A 20,277-nucleotide genomic window follows, 5' to 3' on the forward strand; every position below is an offset into this window, starting at 1 on the left:
AGCCCGGCCGGGGATCAGCCCTGCCCCCGCCTGACCTCTGAACGGGAGAGGGGGGAGCTCTCCCCACAAAAGGCTCAATGGCTAAGGGCTGTGCACATTCACTAGAACAAGACTGCTTTGTGCCTGGGAGAGGGAGAGAGGGAGGGAAGGGGGAGAGAGAGAGAGAGAGAGAGAAAGAGAGGGAGGAAGAGAGAGACTAGGTGCTACCCCTCAAACCATGGCTCCTGCTAACCTACACAATCAGAAACCTGGAGGGCAAACTATTTCTCATAGCACTAGAGAAACATGCGTTATAATGTGGCCCCTCCAGTTCTCTCCCACACACACACACGCACACACGCACGCACACACAACCAGCGCAATTAGCCCAGACACACAGGTCTGGGCTTGTATGATTGGGAATCCATTCGACTGATCGATAATGCTCCTAGACGCCCCCCCCTCCACCTGGATTAGCAGGTTTCTCCAGTCAAGTGGCCCTCTCTCCTTCCTACTAGAAATCCATGCTGGGTTTAGAGAAGGTTAAGCACCTACACTGAGGAGAATGACTACACACTACACCAGCATGTCCAGCTAACACCAGTATGTCCAGCTAACACCAGCATGTCCAGCTAACACCGGTATATCCAGCTAACACCAGTATATCCAGCTAACACCAGCATGTCCAGCTAACACCAGCATGTCCAGCTAACACCAGCATGTCCAGCTAACACCAGCATGTCCAGCTAACACCAGTATGTCCAGCTAACACCAGTATGTCCAGCTAACACCAGTATGTCCAGCTAACACCAGTATGTCCAGCTAACCCCAGCATGTTCAGCTAACCCCAGCATGTTCAGCTAACACCAGTATGTCCAGCTAACCCCAGTATGTCCAGCTAACCCCAGCATGTTCAGCTAACCCCAGCATGTTCAGCTAACACCAGCATGTCCAGCTAACACCAGTATGTCCAGCCAACACCAGCATGTCCAGCTAACACCAGTATGTCCAGCTAACCCCAGCATGTTCAGCTAACCCCAGAGGTTGAAGTTCAAAGCCACGGCAAAACCGCGACCCTGTTATTCCCACGACTGTCCGCCCACGCTTTCGACATATGAATGATTTAACAGAAAACTGAAATGAGACTGTTTTAAATCAATTAATTAAACAATTTACTAAACAAAAAGAACGGTTTTTAACGGATTGAAACTTTTTATTATAACAAAATACCTTGTACAATGTGTGTCATGGTAATTAAAATTTTCCCTGTAAATATGTAGTGTAAAAACAACAGATGTTTATGTCTATGTATTGGATAAGCCATTTCCAGTGTTTTCAAGTGTCTTGTGTCGGTAAATGATCAGCATAGCCTTGGCCTTCATCCAAAGTGACTTTAATAACTGCTTTAACGTAGGTAACATAGTCATTGTACCACTACTTGTCAAAACTCATAAGTTCCAGTTACGGTTCCTTGAAATCATAGAATGTCCTACATTCCTTCTTCATTCATTCCATCATATCTACAGTAGGCTACGCAGTCTTGCTTTGTACATAACTAGGCTACCTCTGTGTGATTGACTGGTTTAAATGATGAGGACTGATAGGCTATCTTTAGACTGGTCATATTTGCTGTGGATGGGGCTTAATGTGATGATCGCATACTGTAACTACCTCGGTAGTGCATAAATTAAGGTTCCCTGAAATCATTCATTCATACATTAATTCATTCAAACAAACAAAATTGGTAACACTTTATAATAAGTACACACTATAAATCATTTATTAAGTACTTAATTCATCATTTATAAAGTGTTTATTCATTCATTATTACACATTAGTAAGCAATTTATTAACACACCTATAAAGGTTTTATTCTTCAGCTAGCACCAACATCACCTGCTAGCACCAGTATGTCCAGCAAGCACCAGTATCACCATAGAACCAATATCACCAGCTAGCACCAATATCACCAGCTAGCACCAATATCACCAGCTAGCACCAGTATGTCCAGCTAGCACCAATATGTCCAGCTAGCACCAATATCATCTGCTAGCACCAGTATGTCCAGCTAGCACCAATATCACCTGCTAGCACCAGTATGTCCAGCTAGCACCAATATGTCCAGCTAGCACCAATATCATCTGCTAGCACCAGTATGTCCAGCTAGCACCAATATGTCCAGCTAGCACCAATATCACCTGCTAGCACCAGTATGTCCAGCTAGCACCAATATGTCCAGCTAGCACCAATATCACCTGCTAGCACCAATATGTCCAGCTAGCACCAATATCACCAGCTAGCAACAATATCTCCAGCTAGCACCCATATCTCCAGCTAGCACCAATATCACGAGCTAGCACCAATATCACCAGCTAGAACCAATATCACCAGCTAGAACCAGTATCACCAGCTAGAACCAGTATCACCAGCTAGAACCAGTATCACCAGCTAGAACCAGTATCACCAGCTAGAACCAGTATCACCAGCTAGCACCAGCATGTCCAGCTAACAGCAGCTTGTCCCGCTATCAGTTAATAGCGGGACACCCCTACCCCCCAGCCGAGAGGCTCGCAGATCAGTACAACAGGTGTGATGACGTTGATTCCGCTGAGGGAACCGAGATACTGCTGCGGCCGATGAATGAGCTGAATCACAACCAGCTGGCTGAGGGTTCTGCGGCAGAACCGGGAATGAGAACTCTCTGCACTCCCTCCAGGACTCATGACCACCTCTGTCTCCACTCTGGCTGGCTGACTAGAGCCATGAACTGACAGCAAACATTAACTCTCACACACACACACACACACACACACACACACACACACACCCCTCCACCCCACTCCAGAACAACCCCCGACTATCAAACATTAACCCAACCCAAATCTCACCCCCACCTCCAGCCACCAAAACACAATCTATCAGGCTAACTATCCATCTATCAGCGGGGAGGACAGGAGACAGGATGGGGGGATGAGATAAAGGACAAGAACCTCCCCATTACTGCCCTGCATTAACCCCCCAGCTAAATATTTACAGTAGTGAGAGACACTAACACGCACACACAGACACCCCCCCCACACACACACACCCCCACACCCACACCAACAGCCATGCCATTGGCAGGTGAGGTATGGAGAATTGGTAGACAATGGAAGGAGAACCAGTGAATTAAACTACAGCGGATGGATGGGTGGATGGATGGGTGGATGGATGGATGGGAGAGAGAGAGGTTTTGAGGGAGAGCAAGAAAGAGGGATGCTAAAAGACATTTCCATCGGCAGACGGGAACTCCAAAGCTTACAGACCGTTGCCAAGCAACAGATTACAGATGAAAAGAGACAGGGAGCACTTCAGAGTGTGTGTGTGTGTGTGTGTGAGAGAGAGACTGTGTGTGTGTGTGTGAGAGAGAGAGACAGAGTGCATGTGTGTATAAATGGATGAAAGAGGAATGGCAAATTCATGTGATTTCTCTCGCACACACACACACACACACACACACACACACACACCTCGCTGGCTAACCCTTATGGTACAAAAAGCCTACTACTCCCCTGCAAAACCCCACCTGCTCCCTTCCTCTAAGTAGCTTCTATAGAGGTACTGTCAGTGTGTGTGTGTGTGTGTGTGTGTGTGTGTGTGTGTGTGTGTGTGTGTGTGTGTGTGCGTGCCAGTACCTGGGCCGGCCGGCGAGGAGCTGACCCCGTGACCCTGCAGACTGCCGTTCCTGAGGAGGGAGGAGGGGGACTTCTGGACGCCGGCCCCCGCCAGGCCCAGGCCCAGCCCCCTCTCCCCTGCCCCCCCGGCGCCAGGCGCACCCCTGCCAGCGAGGGCCGTGGTGGAGGACAGGGAGGGGGAGGAGCCGGAGGGGGAGGAGGAGGCGGCGGCGGCGGAGGAGGAGGACGGGAGCGCCAGCGGGGTGGTTGGATGCTCCGCTCCCTCGGAGGCCTTGCCGTCAGCGGGGGTGACGTAGCAGGGCCCGTAGCGGTTCCGCCAGTTGCCTCTCCTCTTCTTCCCCTTCACGCCCTCCTCCCCGGCCGCTCCCCCCATCCCCGCCCCCGAGGAGGAGGCGGTGGCGGTCGAGGAGGCGGTGGACGAGGAGGAGGAGGAGGAGGAGCAGGAGGAGGGCTGGGCGCGTTTGTAGCCGGCGGTGGCAGCAGCGGGGGGGCCCGCGCTCCCCGCCTCGCCGGGCGGGTGGGAGTGAGAGTTCTCGTACAGTTTCCCGCCGCCGCCACCGCCGGACGGCGCCGAGCTGACGGGGAGAGACATCAGCGAGCCGAAGGTGAGGGAGCCCATGCCCTCCGAGGCCCCGCCCTCCGTGCCCGGCTTCACCAGGCAGCGGCTGAAGGAGGAAGGAGAGAAGGTGTCTCCGCCCCCGGCGCGCAGCGAGGGATCAGAGAAGCCCAGGAAGTCGGACGAGGGAGCCAAGGTGGTCTTACTGCTGCTGGTCAGCAACAGGCCTGAGTGACAGAGAGAGAGAGAGAGAGAGAGGGGGGGGGGGAGAGAGAGAGAGAGAGAGAGAGAGGGAGAGAGAGAGAGGGAGTAACAGGGAGAGAGAGAGAAAGAGGGAGAGAGAGAGAGGGAGGGAGGGAGAGAGAAGGAGACAGAGAGAGAGACAGGGAGAGAGGGCTTTTGATGCTCTTTACTAGAGACATCCTCATAATAAGCACCAAACACTTTCAAACCATAGAATTATCATCTGAAATACAGCCCACAACTATACCCCCCCCCCACACACACACACAGTAGAACCAATCAGCTGCACGCATAATTACAAACAAACACTCAGACCATCCGCAGCTCACACAGTGCCCATCACCCCTGCCCCTAGGCCACGCCCCTATTCGGCCACATCCCTAATCAGCAAAAAATATGCACACTCAACTCCCCCCAGAGGCCACGCCCTTCAACATCTGGACTGGGTCTGCTGGGCCCCTCTCTGAACCAGGGTCTGCTGGGTCTCTCTCTGAACCAGGGTCTGCTGGGTCTCTCTCTGAACCAGGGTCTCTCTCTGAACCAGGGTCTGCTGGGTCTCTCTCTGAACCAGGGTCTCTCTCTGAACCAGGGTCTGCTGGGTCTCTCTCTGAACCAGGGTCTGCTGGGTCTCTCTCTGAACCAGGGTCTGCTGGGCCTCTCTCTGAACCAGGGTCTGCTGGGTCTCTCTCTGAACCAGGGTCTGCTGGGTCTCTCTCTGAACCAGGGTCTGCTGGGCCTCTCTCTGAACCAGGGTCTGCTGGGTCTCTCTCTGAACCAGGGTCTGCTGGGTCTCTCTCTGAACCAGGGTCTGCTGGGTCCCTCTCTGAACCAGGGTCTGCTGGGTCTCTCTCTGAACCAGGGTCTGCTGGGCCTCTCTCTGAACCAGGGTCTGCTGGGTCTCTCTCTGAACCAGGGTCTGCTGGGTCTCTCTCTGAACCAGGGTCTCGCTCTGAACCAGGGTCTGCTGGGTCTCTCTCTGAACCAGGGTCTGCTGGGCCTCTCTCTGAACCAGGGTCTCTCTCTGAACCAGGGTCTGCTGGGCCTCTCTCTGAACCAGGGTCTCTCTCTGAACCAGGGTCTGCTGGGTCTCTCTCTGAACCAGGGTCTGCTGGGCCTCTCTCTGAACCAGGGACTACGTGTTAACAGCCACACAGCCAACTTAGCTGGCCCAGACACAACATTCGGTAACAGTTTGCCCGTATTTGGGACCCGAGATGATTACTGGTACCAGAGTATGAGCACCTCTCTCCCAGTACCCCCCCCCCTCCCCTCTGCTAAAAACTATGATAAACATGCATTTTCAAGGCAGGAAGCGCAGGGTGTGATCTTACCGGTGTCATTATGCTGTCGTGAAATATATCACATTCTCAAACCGAATATTGAAACAAAAGCTCCATTTGAGCCAGAACTATTTCGCTGAACGCACTACACCATATCTTTCGCACTGTAAACTTCTGCTTCTACATCAACACATAGGGATGGCGATTCATTTCACAAGACAACATTCTACTGAGACCGGTAAGGGGCTTCCTGGCACTTCCTGCCTTGAAAATGCATGTTTATCAGTTTTTAGCAGAGGCCCATAGACCTCCATTATAAAGGAGGTGCGCGCACCGAGGAAAAAGGAGCTAGCTTACTACTGCACGGATCGGTTAAATGTTGGTGTGTACGGATCGGTTTCATTGGGGACAAAGCGACATTGGAGCTAAACTTGCTATGACAGCAGTGTTCCCCTTTAACGAGCCAGGCAGAGAGACCACGCTGTTAACACACACACACACACACACACACACATGCTTACGCTAGACTCCTGGACAACATCCAACTGTCACAACACACGCACACACGCGCGCACACACACACACGCGCGCACATACACACACACGCGCGCACATGCACACACAAACACACACAGAGCCGCCCACTGTCTGACCTTGATGAAAGGGCCCGGTGGAGGAGGATGCGGCGGTAGCCATGGTGACCACGGCGGCGGGGTGGGGCTTCCCCAAGGGGAGGGACTTGCGCCCCCTCTGGCCGACCGCGTGGCCGGCGGCCTTCTTGTTCTTGGGCTCCGAGCCGGGCTTCCCCTCGCCGACGGGGGCGGGGCCGGGGGTGGGGCCGGCGGACAGGGAGACGGGCACCTCCTGGAAGTTGGCGTTGGTGAAGCGGGCGGCGCTGTCGTCCAGACGCTTCTGAGAGGCGGAGGGCATGGAGACGACCCCCCCGCCACCCCCACCAAAACTCTGAGAGAGAGAAGGAGGGGAGGTGGAGAGGGGAGAGGAGGAGAGGGGAGAGGGGGAGGAGAGGGGAGGGGAGGAGGGGGGAGAGGGGGGAGGAGAGGAGAGGAGAGGGAGAGGGGGGAGGAGAGGAGGGGATGAGAGGGGAGGAGAGGAGAGGAGGGGAGAGGGGGGAGGAGAGGAGGAGGGGGGAGGAGAGGAGGGGAGGGGAGGAGAGGGGACACGGGTTGAGAGGAAATGAGAATGAGGGGGGTGGAGGTGGAGCAGGGGAGAGGTCAGTCTGGCCGGGCAGCATTAGTCAATGTTCACCCAGAGAGGGAGAGAGAGAGGGAGGGAGGAGGAGAAGAGAGAGAGAGAGAGAGAGAGAGAGAGAGAGAGAGAGAGAGGGAGGGAGAAGTGGAGGAGGAGGAGAGAGAGAGGGAGGGAGGGGCGGAGGAGGAGAAGTGCACCCACCTTGTCTGAGGAGCCCAGGAGGGAGGGGACGAGGGAGGGGGTCAGCTCCAGGGTCTTCTTGTGTTTGGGTTTGTGTCTGTCCCTCTCTTTGTGCTTCTGCAGACAGGGGGGGGGGGAGAGAGAGAGAGAAGGGTGGTATGAGCGTTGCTGAAAGGAGGAAATGAAGAATCTCTACCTCCTGCATAGAGGAGAAAACTGGAAAAATAGAAAACATATGGTTGGAAGAGACAGAGTGTGAGAGAGAGAGAGAGAGAGAGAGAGAGAGAGAGAGAGAGAGAGAGGGGAGGTCAGAAGAGAGAGGGAAATGCTCTAAATCACAAAAGATGGAGCGATAGGAAAATGAGGGAGAGAAAGTGTGTGTGTGAGAGAGAGAGAGAGAGAGAGAGAGACAGAGAGAGAGAGAGACACAGAGAGAGACGGGGAGAGAGAGAGAGAGACTGTGAGAGAGAGATAGAGAGAGAGACACTATCTCATGGCCTCAATCATATCTGAGGGTTTAAGGTCTTTCACAACACAAAGAGGGTAAAACATATAAAGCAATTCAAGACAGCAGGAATTCAGAGCGCTGCTGTTTGCAGAGGTGTGTGTGTGTGTGTGTGTGTGTGTCTTGCCGGTACAGAGGTGGTTCCTTCCAATCATTTCGCTGGTCTTGGACCATCACAGCTCAATTTACACCCTGAGCTCCGACGGCACCCTCACCAGCCATGGGGCGACAGGGTGCCAACAAATTTACACCCTCATACACACACTCTCCCGTTCAACACCTCCACACACACGAACGCGCGCACACACACGCACGCACGCCTCAGGGTGAGGCTGTGAAAATATGCAGCGATCCTGAGAGACGACATGGGACTCAACATGCTCCTGCCGCCCGGTGCCATGACAACCCTCAAGCCCCCCCCCACCCAATCACCCTCCTCCCCCCTGCCCCCATCCAATCACCCTCCTCCCCCCCGCCCCCCTCCCAATCACCCTCCTTCCCCCCCGCCCCCCTCCCAATCACCCTCCTTCCCTCCTCCCCCCTCCCCCAGGCTGTAAGTGGATGATGGTTCTGGAGGGGGGGGCAGTTTAGCCAGACTTCCTCTGCAGGCGCTGCTACCGACACCACCAGGTCGCCCCGGAGACGGGGACTCAGTCCCACTTCCTCTCCACCGCTCAACCGCCCCCTCCTCACTGTGTATGTGTGTGTGTGAGTGTGTGTGTGATGTGTGTGTGTGTGCTGTGTGTGTGTGTGTGTGTGTGTGTGTGTGTGTGTGTGTGTGGTGTGTGTGGGGTGTGGGTGGGGTGTGGGTGGGGTGTGGGTGGGGTGTGGGTGGGGTGTGGGTGGGTGTGTGGGTGGGTGGGTGTGTGGGTGGGTGTGTGGTGTGTGGGTGGGTGTGTGGGTGTGATGTGGGTGTGTGTGTGTGGTGTGTGTGTGTGTGGTGTGTGTGTGTGTGGTGTGTGTGTGTGGGTGGGTGGGTGTGTGATGTGTGGTGTGTGTGTGGTGTGGGTGTGTGTGTGTGTGTGGTGTGTGTGTGTGGTGTGTCTTGTTGTTTCTCATTAACATTCCTGAGCGAAGGTGTTGATTGACAGAGGCTAGGCTGGGAGGGTCGGGTAACAGCTCACACACTCTCACACACGCGCGCACACACACACGCGCGCACGCACACACGCGCACACACACATGCGCACACACACCCCTCGAGGACGGGCCTGGGAAATACAAGCTACCCTTCACACACACAGGAATCTGGCCAATCGATCATCTGGAATAAATGAAATGAACGTGAACTAACAACAGCTGACAAAGCCAGAACTAACAATCCACTGGTCCACTTCCTAACCCCGCCCCCACACCCTCTAACCCCACGCCCTCTAACCCCGCCCACACACCTTCTAACCCCACCCCCACACCTTCTAACCCCGCCCCCACGCCTTCTAACCCCACACCCTCTAACCCCACCCCCACCCCCTCTAACCCCACCCCCACACCCTTTAACCCCACCCCCACACCCTTTAACCCCACCCCCACACCTTCTAACCCCACCCCCACGACTCTCCTGAACACATACACACGCACTCTCCTGAACACACACACGCACTCTCCTGAACACACACACTCTCCTGAACACACACACACTCTCCTGAACACACATACACTCTCCTGAACACACACACGCACTCTCCTGAACACACACACGCACTCTCCTGAACACACACACGCACTCTCCTGAACACACACACGCACTCTCCTGAACACACACACTCACTCTCCTGAACACACACACTCACTCTCCTGAACACACACACTCACTCTCCTGAACACACACACTCACTCTCCTGAACACACACACTCACTCTCCTGAACACACACACGCACTCCTGAACACACACACACTCTCCTGAACACACACACACACACTTTCCTAGAACGGAGACGCGTGCACGCTTTCCTCAACAAGACGCACACTGGCGCGCTCGCTGGCTTCCCTGACAGGCACACTTGTGCTTGTCTAAACAGTCCACACCACACCAGGGGGACGGTTCCCTGCTTGGCAGCGCTGCACCCTGGGCCTCGTGGCCAAGAACAGAACACGGGGAACAGAACACGGGCCAGGGAGGGAGGGAGGGAGGGAGGGAGGAAGGAAGGAAGGTACACCTCAGACAAAAGGCTGCTTCTTATCAGGGCCGTAGACACATGGGGGAGAGGGGGAGAGAGGGGAGGGAGGGGGAGAGAGAGAGGGGAGGGAGGGGGAGAGAGAGAGAGGGGAGGGAGGGGGAGAGAGGGGAGGGAGGGGGAGAGAGAAGGGAGGGAGGGGGAGAGAGAGGGGAGGGAGGGGGAGAGAGGGAGAGAGGGGAGGGAGGGGGAGAGAGGGGAGGGGTAGAAAGAAGAGGGGAGAGGGGGGAGGGAGGGGAGGACAGAGGGACAGGAAGAATACGGGGAAAATAATCCACCCGAGCCCGGCAGGAATTCCCCTGTGCCCCTTCCTGTGGGCTCTCCAACCAGCCGGCGTGTGCGTGCGTGCGTGTTTCCTGCAGGCTCCCTGAGTGTTGAAGCTTTTAGCTCCTTTGTTGTTTGGCGGCAGGGTTTAGCATTAGCCAGGTATACATCTGAGCTTTCTGATCACACACACACACGCACACACACACATCTGAGCCTTCTGACCTCTGACCCTGGAATGCAGAGGAGAGGTTGTGTGTGTGTGTGTGTACAAGGAGGGGGGAAGGGCTTTTTAACTAATGCAAATCAGGAGGTAGTAACAAAAGCCAGGACGAGGGGAAACCCTGATTATACTAACGCTACCATAATACTGAAACACACACACACCCCCCCACACAAGCACAAACACACACACAACCCCCCCCCCCCCACACACACACACACAACATACATACACACAAAACTACACGCACAGGACAAAACACACAAGCACATCCTACTAACATTGTTTACATCATCCAGAAGGTGGATCATACGTCATAATCTATTGAGTGCAATAACACAAAACATTAAGGAACATGCCAAATATGGTCTCCACTCACCACTTATAAAATGAGTCAGATAAAAAAATGAGTTGCTTTCTCTGGAAAAGTAAGAGAACAATCTGGAAGAAATTAATAAAAAATAAAAAAATAAAAAACTGAAAGGAGAGATGATTTCAAACTAGCACAATATCCAATCAGAGCACGAGAGTTTCATCCAATGGTGGCGGAGCAATCGAGGACAGACCAATCGGGTGACAGAGAGATTGATGGAGAGGGTGACTTCCTCTGACGTCATAATGGGGTGGGGGGGGTGGGGGGGGGGGTCTGTTTGGGCACCTTTTATAAAAAAAAAAAAAAAAAAAAAAAAAAACCCTTCTAGTCTCCGTTCTCTGCGGTGACATCAATGGGCTCACGCCCAACCAATCAGGACAGCGTCAGCTCACGCCCAGCCAATCAGGAGAGCGTCAGCTCACGCCCAGCCAATCAGGAGAGCGTCAGCTCACGCCCAGCAAATCAAGAGCGTCAGCTCACGCCCAGCCAATCAGGAGAGCGTCAGCTCACGGCCAGCCAATCAGAAGAGTGTCAGCTAACGGCCAGCCAATCAGGAGAGGGTCAGCTCACGGCCAGCCAATCAGGAGAGCGTCAGCTCACGCCCAGCCAATAAGGAGAGAGTCAGCTCAAGCCCAGCCAATCAGGAGAGCGTCAGCTCACGCCCAGCCAATCAGGACAGAGTCAGCGACAGCCAGAGGTTTGGGAAGGGAAGACGGAAGCGTTTTAAAGGGGTGCGATCCAAACATGGTCACGGTTGGGGGGGGTTGATGACAGGGGACGAGGGAAAACGACGCGCTCTCTCTCGCACGTGCAGCTCACACTGTAGAGGGCCTGGGACGCCCAACCCCACGGTATTGCGCTCAGTCAGCTGAACTATAACTAGTGAGCGTCTAGTCGGCTGTGATCTGGAACAGGCTTGCATGGGCATCAACCGTCCAGAGCTCTGTGTGTGTGAGATTCCTCTAACGTTCCACACAGAGATTGATGGGCTTAATCTAATTGAAGATGGGAGGGCAAGCGGCGTTGAGATCTGCTCCCGCTCCGTCAGGTAGGGGAGGAAACGGGCGGAACAGAAGACTCGGCCGCCATTAAATTCCGATTCCACTCGGTGCTGCTGCTAACAGCCATGACTGATTAACAGCAGTGTTAATAAAGTGTAGCTTATTAGCCTGGACCCCAGGAGCCCCCCTGCCCCTGCCCCCGGGGGGGGGGGTATGGATGAGCTCTTCTGTTCTATCCACGCCGTGCGTGGCCCCTCAGCTGAGTCTGCGCTGGCGTCCGTTCCCTCCACAATGTGAGCATGGCCAGAGAGGGCGCGTCGTCCTTCCGCGGTCCCGGTCGTGGCGTGCGTGTGTGTGCGTGTGTGTGTGTGTGCAGACGTAGAGAGGAGGTAGATCAGGAGGAACTGCCTTACTTTCTTGTCCTGGTCTGAGGGTCTATCCATACACTGAGAGGAAGAGTCACTTAAGCTTTGAGACCTACTAGCACGGCCCCTGCTCCTGCGCTAAAAAGGCAGAGAGGAACTCTGGGTTACTGAACACTCCAGGAGGAGGAGGAGCCCAGACACCTCCTGAACACTCCAGGAGGAGGAGCCCACAGACGCCTCCTGAACACTCCAGGAGGAGGAGGAGCCCACAGATGCCTCCTGAACACTCCAGGAGGAGGAGGAGCCCACAGATGCCTCCTGAACACTCCAGGAGGAGGAGGAGCCCACAGATGCCTCCTGAACACTCCAGGAGGAGGAGGAGCCCACAGACACCTCCTGAACACTCCAGGAGGAGGAGGAGCCCACAGACGCCTCCTGAACACTCCAGGAGGAGGAGGAGCCCACAGACACCTCCTGAACACTCCAGGAGGAGGAGGAGCCCACAGACACCTCCTGAACACTCCAGGAGGAGGAGGAGCCCACAGATGCCTCCTGAACACTCCAGGAGGAGGAGGAGCCCACAGACACCTCCTGGCACATCAGACAAGGAGAAGAAAAAAATAAAAAAATAACATAAAACTCGAACCAAAAGAAATTGCTTTCAGAGACAGTCAAAGAGAGACATCGTCATGGAAATTGGTCACAGAATGGTTGGTTTTGAGAAAGCAAATGATGGCAGTTTCAGACAAAGGAGGATCTACCAACACACAGGGGTGCACTGAAAGGAAGGAACACTTTCTATCAAATCACCCAGATATCTTTCTCCCGAAGGCATATTTGTTCCATATCTTTAAAATCCACATAAAGGCAGAGCGCCACCCCCGCCGGGCTCCTGAGTGGCCCCGGCTATCGATCGCCACGACGAGTCCACCGCACGCAGCACGCCGCCCGTTGCCATGGAGACGCCCCGGAGAAGAGGTGCGGCGGTCAGAGATACGTTTACCGTCACAGACCTCTGTCAGGTGGGGTCACAGGTCGCCTTTAATGACAGCACCTAGGATCGGGTTGCCTTCGTCCCAATTCCCTCCCTCAAACCATATGTGGGTATTAACGAGCATGTGACCCTGGATCTGTGGTTAAAAAGGCCCAATGTTGACCTCCAGTCAAGAACTGACCGGAACATCTCCCTTCGTTCACGGCCCGCAGTTAAGAGTGGGACTGCGTTAAACTGCCCCGAGCAGGATGGAGTTAAACTGCCCCGAACAGGACGGAAGCAAGCAAACCTACAGCCATCGGTCAACCGCCAATCAGGAGAAAATAAATCCCTGGTCTGGTCAGCAGACCCAGGCCACGTTACTGTCAGCAGCCATGGGCCAGTCTGCATCACTAGCCTACTGCTCCCGGTCTGACATCCAGTCTGCATCACTAGCCTACTGCTCCCGGTCTGACATCCAGTCTGCATCACTAGCCTACTGCTCCCGGTCTGACATCCAGTCTGCATCACTAGCCTACTGCTCCCGGTCTGACATCCAGTCTGCATCACTAGCCTGCTGCTCCACCATCCAGTCTGCATCACTAGTCTGCTGCTCCACCATCCAGTCTGCATCACTAGTCTGCTGCTCCACCATCCAGTCTGCATCACTAGTCTGCTGCTCCACCATCCAGTCTGCATCACTAGCCTGCTGCTCCACCATCCAGTCTGCATCACTAGTCTGCTGCTCCACCATCCAGTCTGCATCACTAGTCTGCTGCTCCACCATCCAGTCTGCATCACTAGCCTGCTGCTCCCGGTCTGACATCCAGTCTGCATCACTAGTCTGCTGCTCCCGGTCTCTCATCCAGTCTGCATCACTAGCCTGCTGCTCCCGGTCTCTCATCCAGTCTGCATCACTAGTCTGCTGCTCCCGGCTCTGACATCCAGTCTGCATCACTAGTCTGCTGCTCCCGGCTCTGACATCCGTCACGCACGCGGCGCGGCGGCGCATCAAATCCATTCCGCTAACAGCACTGCTTTTGTCTGCCATTGATTGGTGCTCAGGCCGGCCCCCCGGTCCATACGGGCCCGGCTTAATGACATCACGCAGTCCCATCCAGAGCCGCTCAGCGCGGTCGATACCACAGCGCCGGCCTCTCATCAACATGTTAACATCTCCAAATGTCATCGCTGTGTGTGTGTGTGGGGGGGGGGGGGGGGGGGGGGGACACTCTAAATATAAACCATTCTAATTTGACACCCCAGCACACTAAATCCCAATTCTTCAGTTGCTCCGCTTCCCTCCAAATCCCATTGATATTTCAGTTGTGGGAGCAGAGCCGTGTGTGTGTGTTGTGAGTGTGTGTGTTTGTGTGTTTGTAGGGGGGGCTCCTTTGACAAATTAAGGGGCGGAGCACAAATTTGAAGCCCCAGCAGGGGCTCTGGAGAGAATGTGGGACTATATGTGTGCATGTAAAGCAGTGTGTTTCTATGTGAAGCAGTGTGTTTCTATGTAAAGCAGTGTGTTTCTATCTAAAGCAGTGTGTTTCTATGTTATGCAGTGTTTTTCTATGCACAGTTCCATATTCCCGCCCTGTGTGTGAAGCTCCCCTCTCCAACCCCCCCCACCAGCGCAGAGCTGCCTCAGGTCTGATCAGCCCCCCCCCAGCACCGCTTCCCTGCCTCATTCATTATTTACTCCTCCCTCTTCCCTGTATGAATACCAGGTTAGATGTGTATTGAATGTGCTGTATGAATACCAGGTCAGATGTGACTGCATGCGCTCTAGGCTGAACTCCGCCCCCAGCCAGGGGGCCCTCCACCGGGACAGTGGGCTCCGGGGCCCTGGGGACCCTCGCTAGCCACGGGAACCCAAACCACTGCGCCCGGCCTGAGCTTAGCGCACACAGACCGGGGTGTGTGGGGGGGGGTGTGGGGGGAGGAAGGGGGGACGGCGTGCCAGAGAGAAGCACTGCTGATTGTCAGAGAGATTAGAGGGATCAGAGGGGAGTTGGGGGAGGACAAATAGAGAGGGAGAGAGAGAGCAGAGAGTGAGAGAGCAGAGAGAGAGAAAGAAAGAGAGAAAGAGAGCAGAGAGAGAGCAGAGAAAGAGAGAGCAGAGAGAGCAGAGAGAGAGAAAGAGAGAGCAGAGAGAGAGCAGAGAGAGAAAGAGAGTGCAGAGAGAGAGGGGGAGGGGCTGCAGGATAACGGGTGGAGGGAGGACAAGAGGGAGAAGAACTGGGGGGACAGAGAGAGAGAGAGAGAGAGAGAGAGAGAGAGAGCGCAGAGTGGCAGGAGGTGATTAAGTGATGGCTCGGCTTTCACCAGTGGGCGAGGAGTGCCAAGTCACTCGAGAGATGAAAGGTATTCCCGTGTGTGTGTGTGTGTACGTGTGTGTGGTGGAGAGAGTAAGAGAAATAGGCTGCTTTGGTGACAGAAATGCGCACTGACACACAGAGACCTGGTCACCTCCCAGGCCTCAGAAACACACTGACCTCTGCTACAGCCGTGTGTGAGGCCCCTGCAGGCTAACAGCGTCAAACACACCCTGCAGGCTAACACCGTCACACACACACAATAACGGAGTGACCATAAATACTAACAAATATTTAACAGGCATACCCACCCTTATAATACAATACTCCAGCGTCAAGGTTCAAAGTTCAGGGGTCAACTAAGGGCTTAAGGGTACATGTGTAATGGCAGCTTTAGAGAGAATTAAAGCTAAAGCTAATTCTCTCTCTCTCTCTCTCTCTCTCTCTCTCTCTCTCTCTCTCTCTCTCTCTCTCTCTCTCTCTCTCTCTCTCTCTCTCTCTCTCTCTCTCTCTCTCTCTCTCTCTCTCTCTCTCTCTCGTTAAAGATACACTGCTGTGGCTTTTTGAGTTCTGCATCTACAAAGCGTTGCATGGACCAATACCTAAACCCAAACGGGCATTCTGAACGGCCAATAAGAATGGTGGCGCTATCGTTATCAGTGAAGAGGAGTCAGTGCATGCGCACACCTGTGTGTGTGTATTAGGGATGTGCGCAGCGACTATTTTCACTGACGACTAGACGGTGGTTTTGTAACCGATTACACGACTAGTCTAAAAACAGGATTCCCAAGTTTCTACAAGTGCTAGTTAGAAAAATTGGGGATGTTTCTCAAACTCTGCAAGCTAAGATGCATGACTATTCTTGATGTTTCCCAACCACTCAGCGGCAGCCAATTTGCATGTGTTGCGCAGGGCTGTCACACACTCTCCTTTGTTTGCCAGTGCAAAACAGTTGTTCAGCCTGTCCTTACAGCTTATTACTTAGCAAATATATCAATGTGATTTATTTTGTTTAATTGAAGAAGAGTAGGCTAGCCTATAGCCTGTAATGTTTCAGTAGGCTAAAACTAGACTTCACATAAAGACCGCGGATGTCAGAGAGTGCAATAACTTTTAAAGGCAAATGTATTCAAACATTGGTCCACAAAGAATGATGCAAATAATAAAGTGAAAGAAATAGTAGCCTACTGTGCAAAAAATAGCCTAGACGAATTGTAGATTTATGAAAGTGTGTGTGTATATATATATATATATATATATATATATATATATATATATATGTTTTATATGGACCTGCGTGTCTGCAATAAAGTTTCTCCATCTTTCTAACCAACATTCAGCGGAAGCCAATTTTCACTCGTTGCGCATCTCGCTCCAAGTCTGGTTTGGCTATTTAAAACACGGAGTACTTTGTGACAGTTGCTTGGATGTATACTAGTATGCATAAACCTATGTTTTGCGAATTTAATGGTCTGCCTCCTTCAGAGTTCAACTCGGCAATTAGACTGTGAAAGCGAGCGCGCCTCTTGGAATCTAGTCATAGCCTATTGTTGCACAGATTTCCGTCACGTCTTGACTTTCACAAACCAAATGATTAGGCTACATTAATTAATATGAGCACACTTTAGTGGCAATGTGCCGTGCTCCCCTGATCATTGAATAGCATAAGTTAAATTACTATAATATTAAAGACCGCAGATGTCAGACGATAGGCTACGTATTAGGTGTATAGGCGCCAAATCCGGAGCCCCCATACAAAAGGAACGCAGCATAAACAATAGGGATTGCGCAGATGAATGAATGAGGTGACTAATTATTTAAGTCTTTTTATAAATCTTTTTATTTTTATCTAATTATATTATATTTTGTTTAATCGACTATTATTTCTTAAATGACTAGCAAAAGCTGCACCATTTAGTCGTTTAAACGACTAGTCGCACACATCCCTAGTGTGTAAGGCTGGGTATCATTTCAAAAATTACAATACCAGTACCAATACCAGTACCCTTAAAGTGATACCAATACCAATTGAATACTTCAATCGATACTTTGAATTTATTTTGGGCTTTTTTTCCATTCCATAACCATCGTGAGAATGTAAGCATTCAGTTGTGTAAAATGCCATCAATCCTCCCACATTCAAATCATTTTTACATGAATACATTTTGAAAGTGTTTAAAAGAGTATCAAACTGCATTTATTACAATATAACTACCGACAGTGACTACACATTTTTTAGTCATCCGTGACCTTGCAGCTAATGTGAACGGTGTGTCAAGGCTGCTGCTGGGGGTGGCAACATCAGCCGTAGCAGTTGTGGTGGTAGTAGGCCTAGGGGGGTCTTAACATTAAGCATAACATTAGTTAATAATGTTAGCCTAAACACATTTCGCTGCTACAGAAGTTAAAACTACCACTAAGTAACCAATGCACTAAGCAATGCATTACAGTAGGGTTGCTAATGCTAGCTAGCTAGCTAGGTAATGGGAGAAATCCGCGTTTTTATGCATTTATTTTTACCATGCGCCATAGTATAACCATAGTAGTATAACCATACCTTTGAGCGTTTTGGTAGCATTACCTCAGCGTGCTAAACTCATCCATGGCTAAACTGTGTCAACAACTCGCAGTTGCAGTCGATTTCACCAGACGGATTGTAGCCGTCTGCCGTAATGGGCCAATCACGTGTCGCATTAAATTGAAGAACGCTTGCGGTGATTGGACCATATTACAACGTCTTTTTTCCTAGATCTCAACACAAAAAGGATGGAATGAAGTACTGGTTTGACTGAAGAGGTTTCGATGCTACTTGGTATCAGTTTGTTTCGATCCAGTACTACAACTACTACCCAGCCATACTAGTGTGTGTGTGTGTGTGTGTGACAGAGGTGCAGGAGCAGACTCACCAGTTTGCTGTAGTGGTATTTGCAGTATCCACAGTACTTCACGTTGTCAGCATCGGACCCCTGCTCCTCACATAGCAGCCCAGCGAACTGAGCACTGCACAGAGAGAGAGGAGGAGGAGAGGAGGAGAGGAAGAGGAGAGAGGGGGAGAGAGGGGGAGGAGGGGGAGGAGGAGGGGGAGGAGAGGAGGAGAGGAGGAGAAGGAGGAGGGGGAGTAGGGGTGGAGATAGAGTTAGAATAATAGAATAGGAAGTTTATTTGCCATGTGTACCAAGTACAGGTACATTGGAATTCTTGTAATGGCTTGTCCTTACAGTATCTTATCAGTAATGATCAGTTAGGGTTAAACCTGACCTTCATACCAGTCCTAGGACATTTAAAGGTTCCTAAACTGGCCATAGCTGAAGACGGGGTGTGGTTCTCCTCAGAGAGGTCACCTGATAATCAAGATGGCCGTGCTGATCTGAGCGGGCCTCACCATGTGACGTGGAAGGCCTGGCGGCAGCCATGTTTGTTGCAGGTCATGCAGGCGCCGCTGGCCGCTTTACTCTCTCTGCCCTGGTCCTCACAGATGTAACACGTCTGCACCAGCGCACGCACGCACACACACACACACACACACACGGACACACACACGGACACACACACACGGACACACGCACACACGGACACACACAGGGACACACACACACAGGGACACACACACGGACATATTTTAAAAATATACATATAAAATACACAGACAAACATAGTGCTACAGGCCTAGCATACAGGCCGGATTCAGCATATCAAGTTAAAGTGTGTGTGTGTCAGGGTTTCCGTTAGAGAAAATTCGTACCGGTGAATGTGTCCAGGAAGATTAGACTTTTCCGGACAAACTGGAGAAATTCTGGTCATTATATTATAATATAATATTAGGCCTATTATAGGTGTTTGTCGTGATTAGCCGTTGTGTAGCTTATATATGCCATTTATTGTCTTATTTTGCATCTGTATGATTAAATGTGTGATAGGCTGTCATGATTCCATGCGCTATATGTAATTGCACAGCCACAAAAATAGTCACCTTTGAATTGCGACTGCAGGCTAGAACATGAATGTTTATTTCAATTGCATGAATCGGATTTGAGGATGTAGGCTAATTGGTTTGGGATTTGCGACAGTAATGTGTTTACTAATTTATCTTTCCAGTTTTAGCCTACCCTTTTTATCAATAAAACAGCGTCATTATAACCACAGACATCGCAGTAGACTATGAGGATGAGGAGGACATAACTGTTGAGAAACAACTGATAGGCGGGCTGGGCTAAATAAAGAAATGCCACAATGCATGTCTAGATATAACATTTTTATTTAAAAGTGCAAGAGGCAACATGTAGGCTTCTTGTAACATTTTAATTTAAGGCCTACGGCTGCGCTGATTGGAATTCATAGGCTAGGCCTACAGCCTAATTTCGGCCTTTTATCAGATAGGCTAAAATAGAACAAAACTCTTTGAAAATAAATATAGCCTACTTAAATAAAGTGAGGCTAAAATAGAACAAAACTCTTTGAAAATAAATATAGCCTACTTAAATAAAGTGTAAGAACTTACAACGTGCATAGGCTAATTTCCATTCAATATTAATAGGCCTATGCATTTTCGCCTCAAGCTCCGTACCTCGATCGGGCTCCCTCTCGCTTGCTATGGTGGCCCGCTAGCCTATAGGCAGGTTTATCTATGGTGGCCCGCTAGCCTATAGGCAGGTTTATCTATGGTGGCCCGCTAGCCTATAGACAGGTTTATCTTACGGCTGTTTTTTCATCGCATAGGCAGTAGCCTACACATTAACAGAACAAAATTAATTGGCCTATTCGTTTTTTTATATTCAAAAGGAATCATAATATATGGAAATTTAATTTTAGCCTATTGTAGGCCTAATACAATTAGGGGGAATTATTTTGTCCGGACATTATGACCGGAGAGATTTTAATATATCGGACTTCAACAGATTTTTCCGGACAAAAACCGGTAATTACCGGCTAACGGAAACCCTGGTGTGTGTGTGTGTGTGTGTG

General features: G+C 51.6%; 1 protein-coding gene across 1 annotated transcript in view; it reads right to left on the reverse strand.

Moving 5' to 3' along the window:
* mllt10 (MLLT10 histone lysine methyltransferase DOT1L cofactor) overlaps nucleotides 1–20,277 on the reverse strand; it is a gene marked incomplete at its 3' end in the record, with an annotated part of 41,468 nt that overhangs the window by 12,800 nt on the left and 8,391 nt on the right. The window contains exons 5-9 of the mRNA XM_084454511.1: nucleotides 18,698–18,801; nucleotides 18,222–18,315; nucleotides 7,143–7,238; nucleotides 6,386–6,695; nucleotides 3,654–4,436 (exon numbers count right to left, since the gene is read on the reverse strand). Coding sequence (XP_084310637.1) covers nucleotides 3,654–4,436; nucleotides 6,386–6,695; nucleotides 7,143–7,238; nucleotides 18,222–18,315; nucleotides 18,698–18,801 — 1,387 coding nt within the window. The remainder of the gene's footprint in view (nucleotides 1–3,653; nucleotides 4,437–6,385; nucleotides 6,696–7,142; nucleotides 7,239–18,221; nucleotides 18,316–18,697; nucleotides 18,802–20,277) is intronic.

This window comes from Borostomias antarcticus (genome assembly GCF_949987555.1).
Source record: "Borostomias antarcticus genome assembly, chromosome: 2".
NCBI lineage: Eukaryota > Metazoa > Chordata > Actinopteri > Stomiiformes > Stomiidae > Borostomias > Borostomias antarcticus.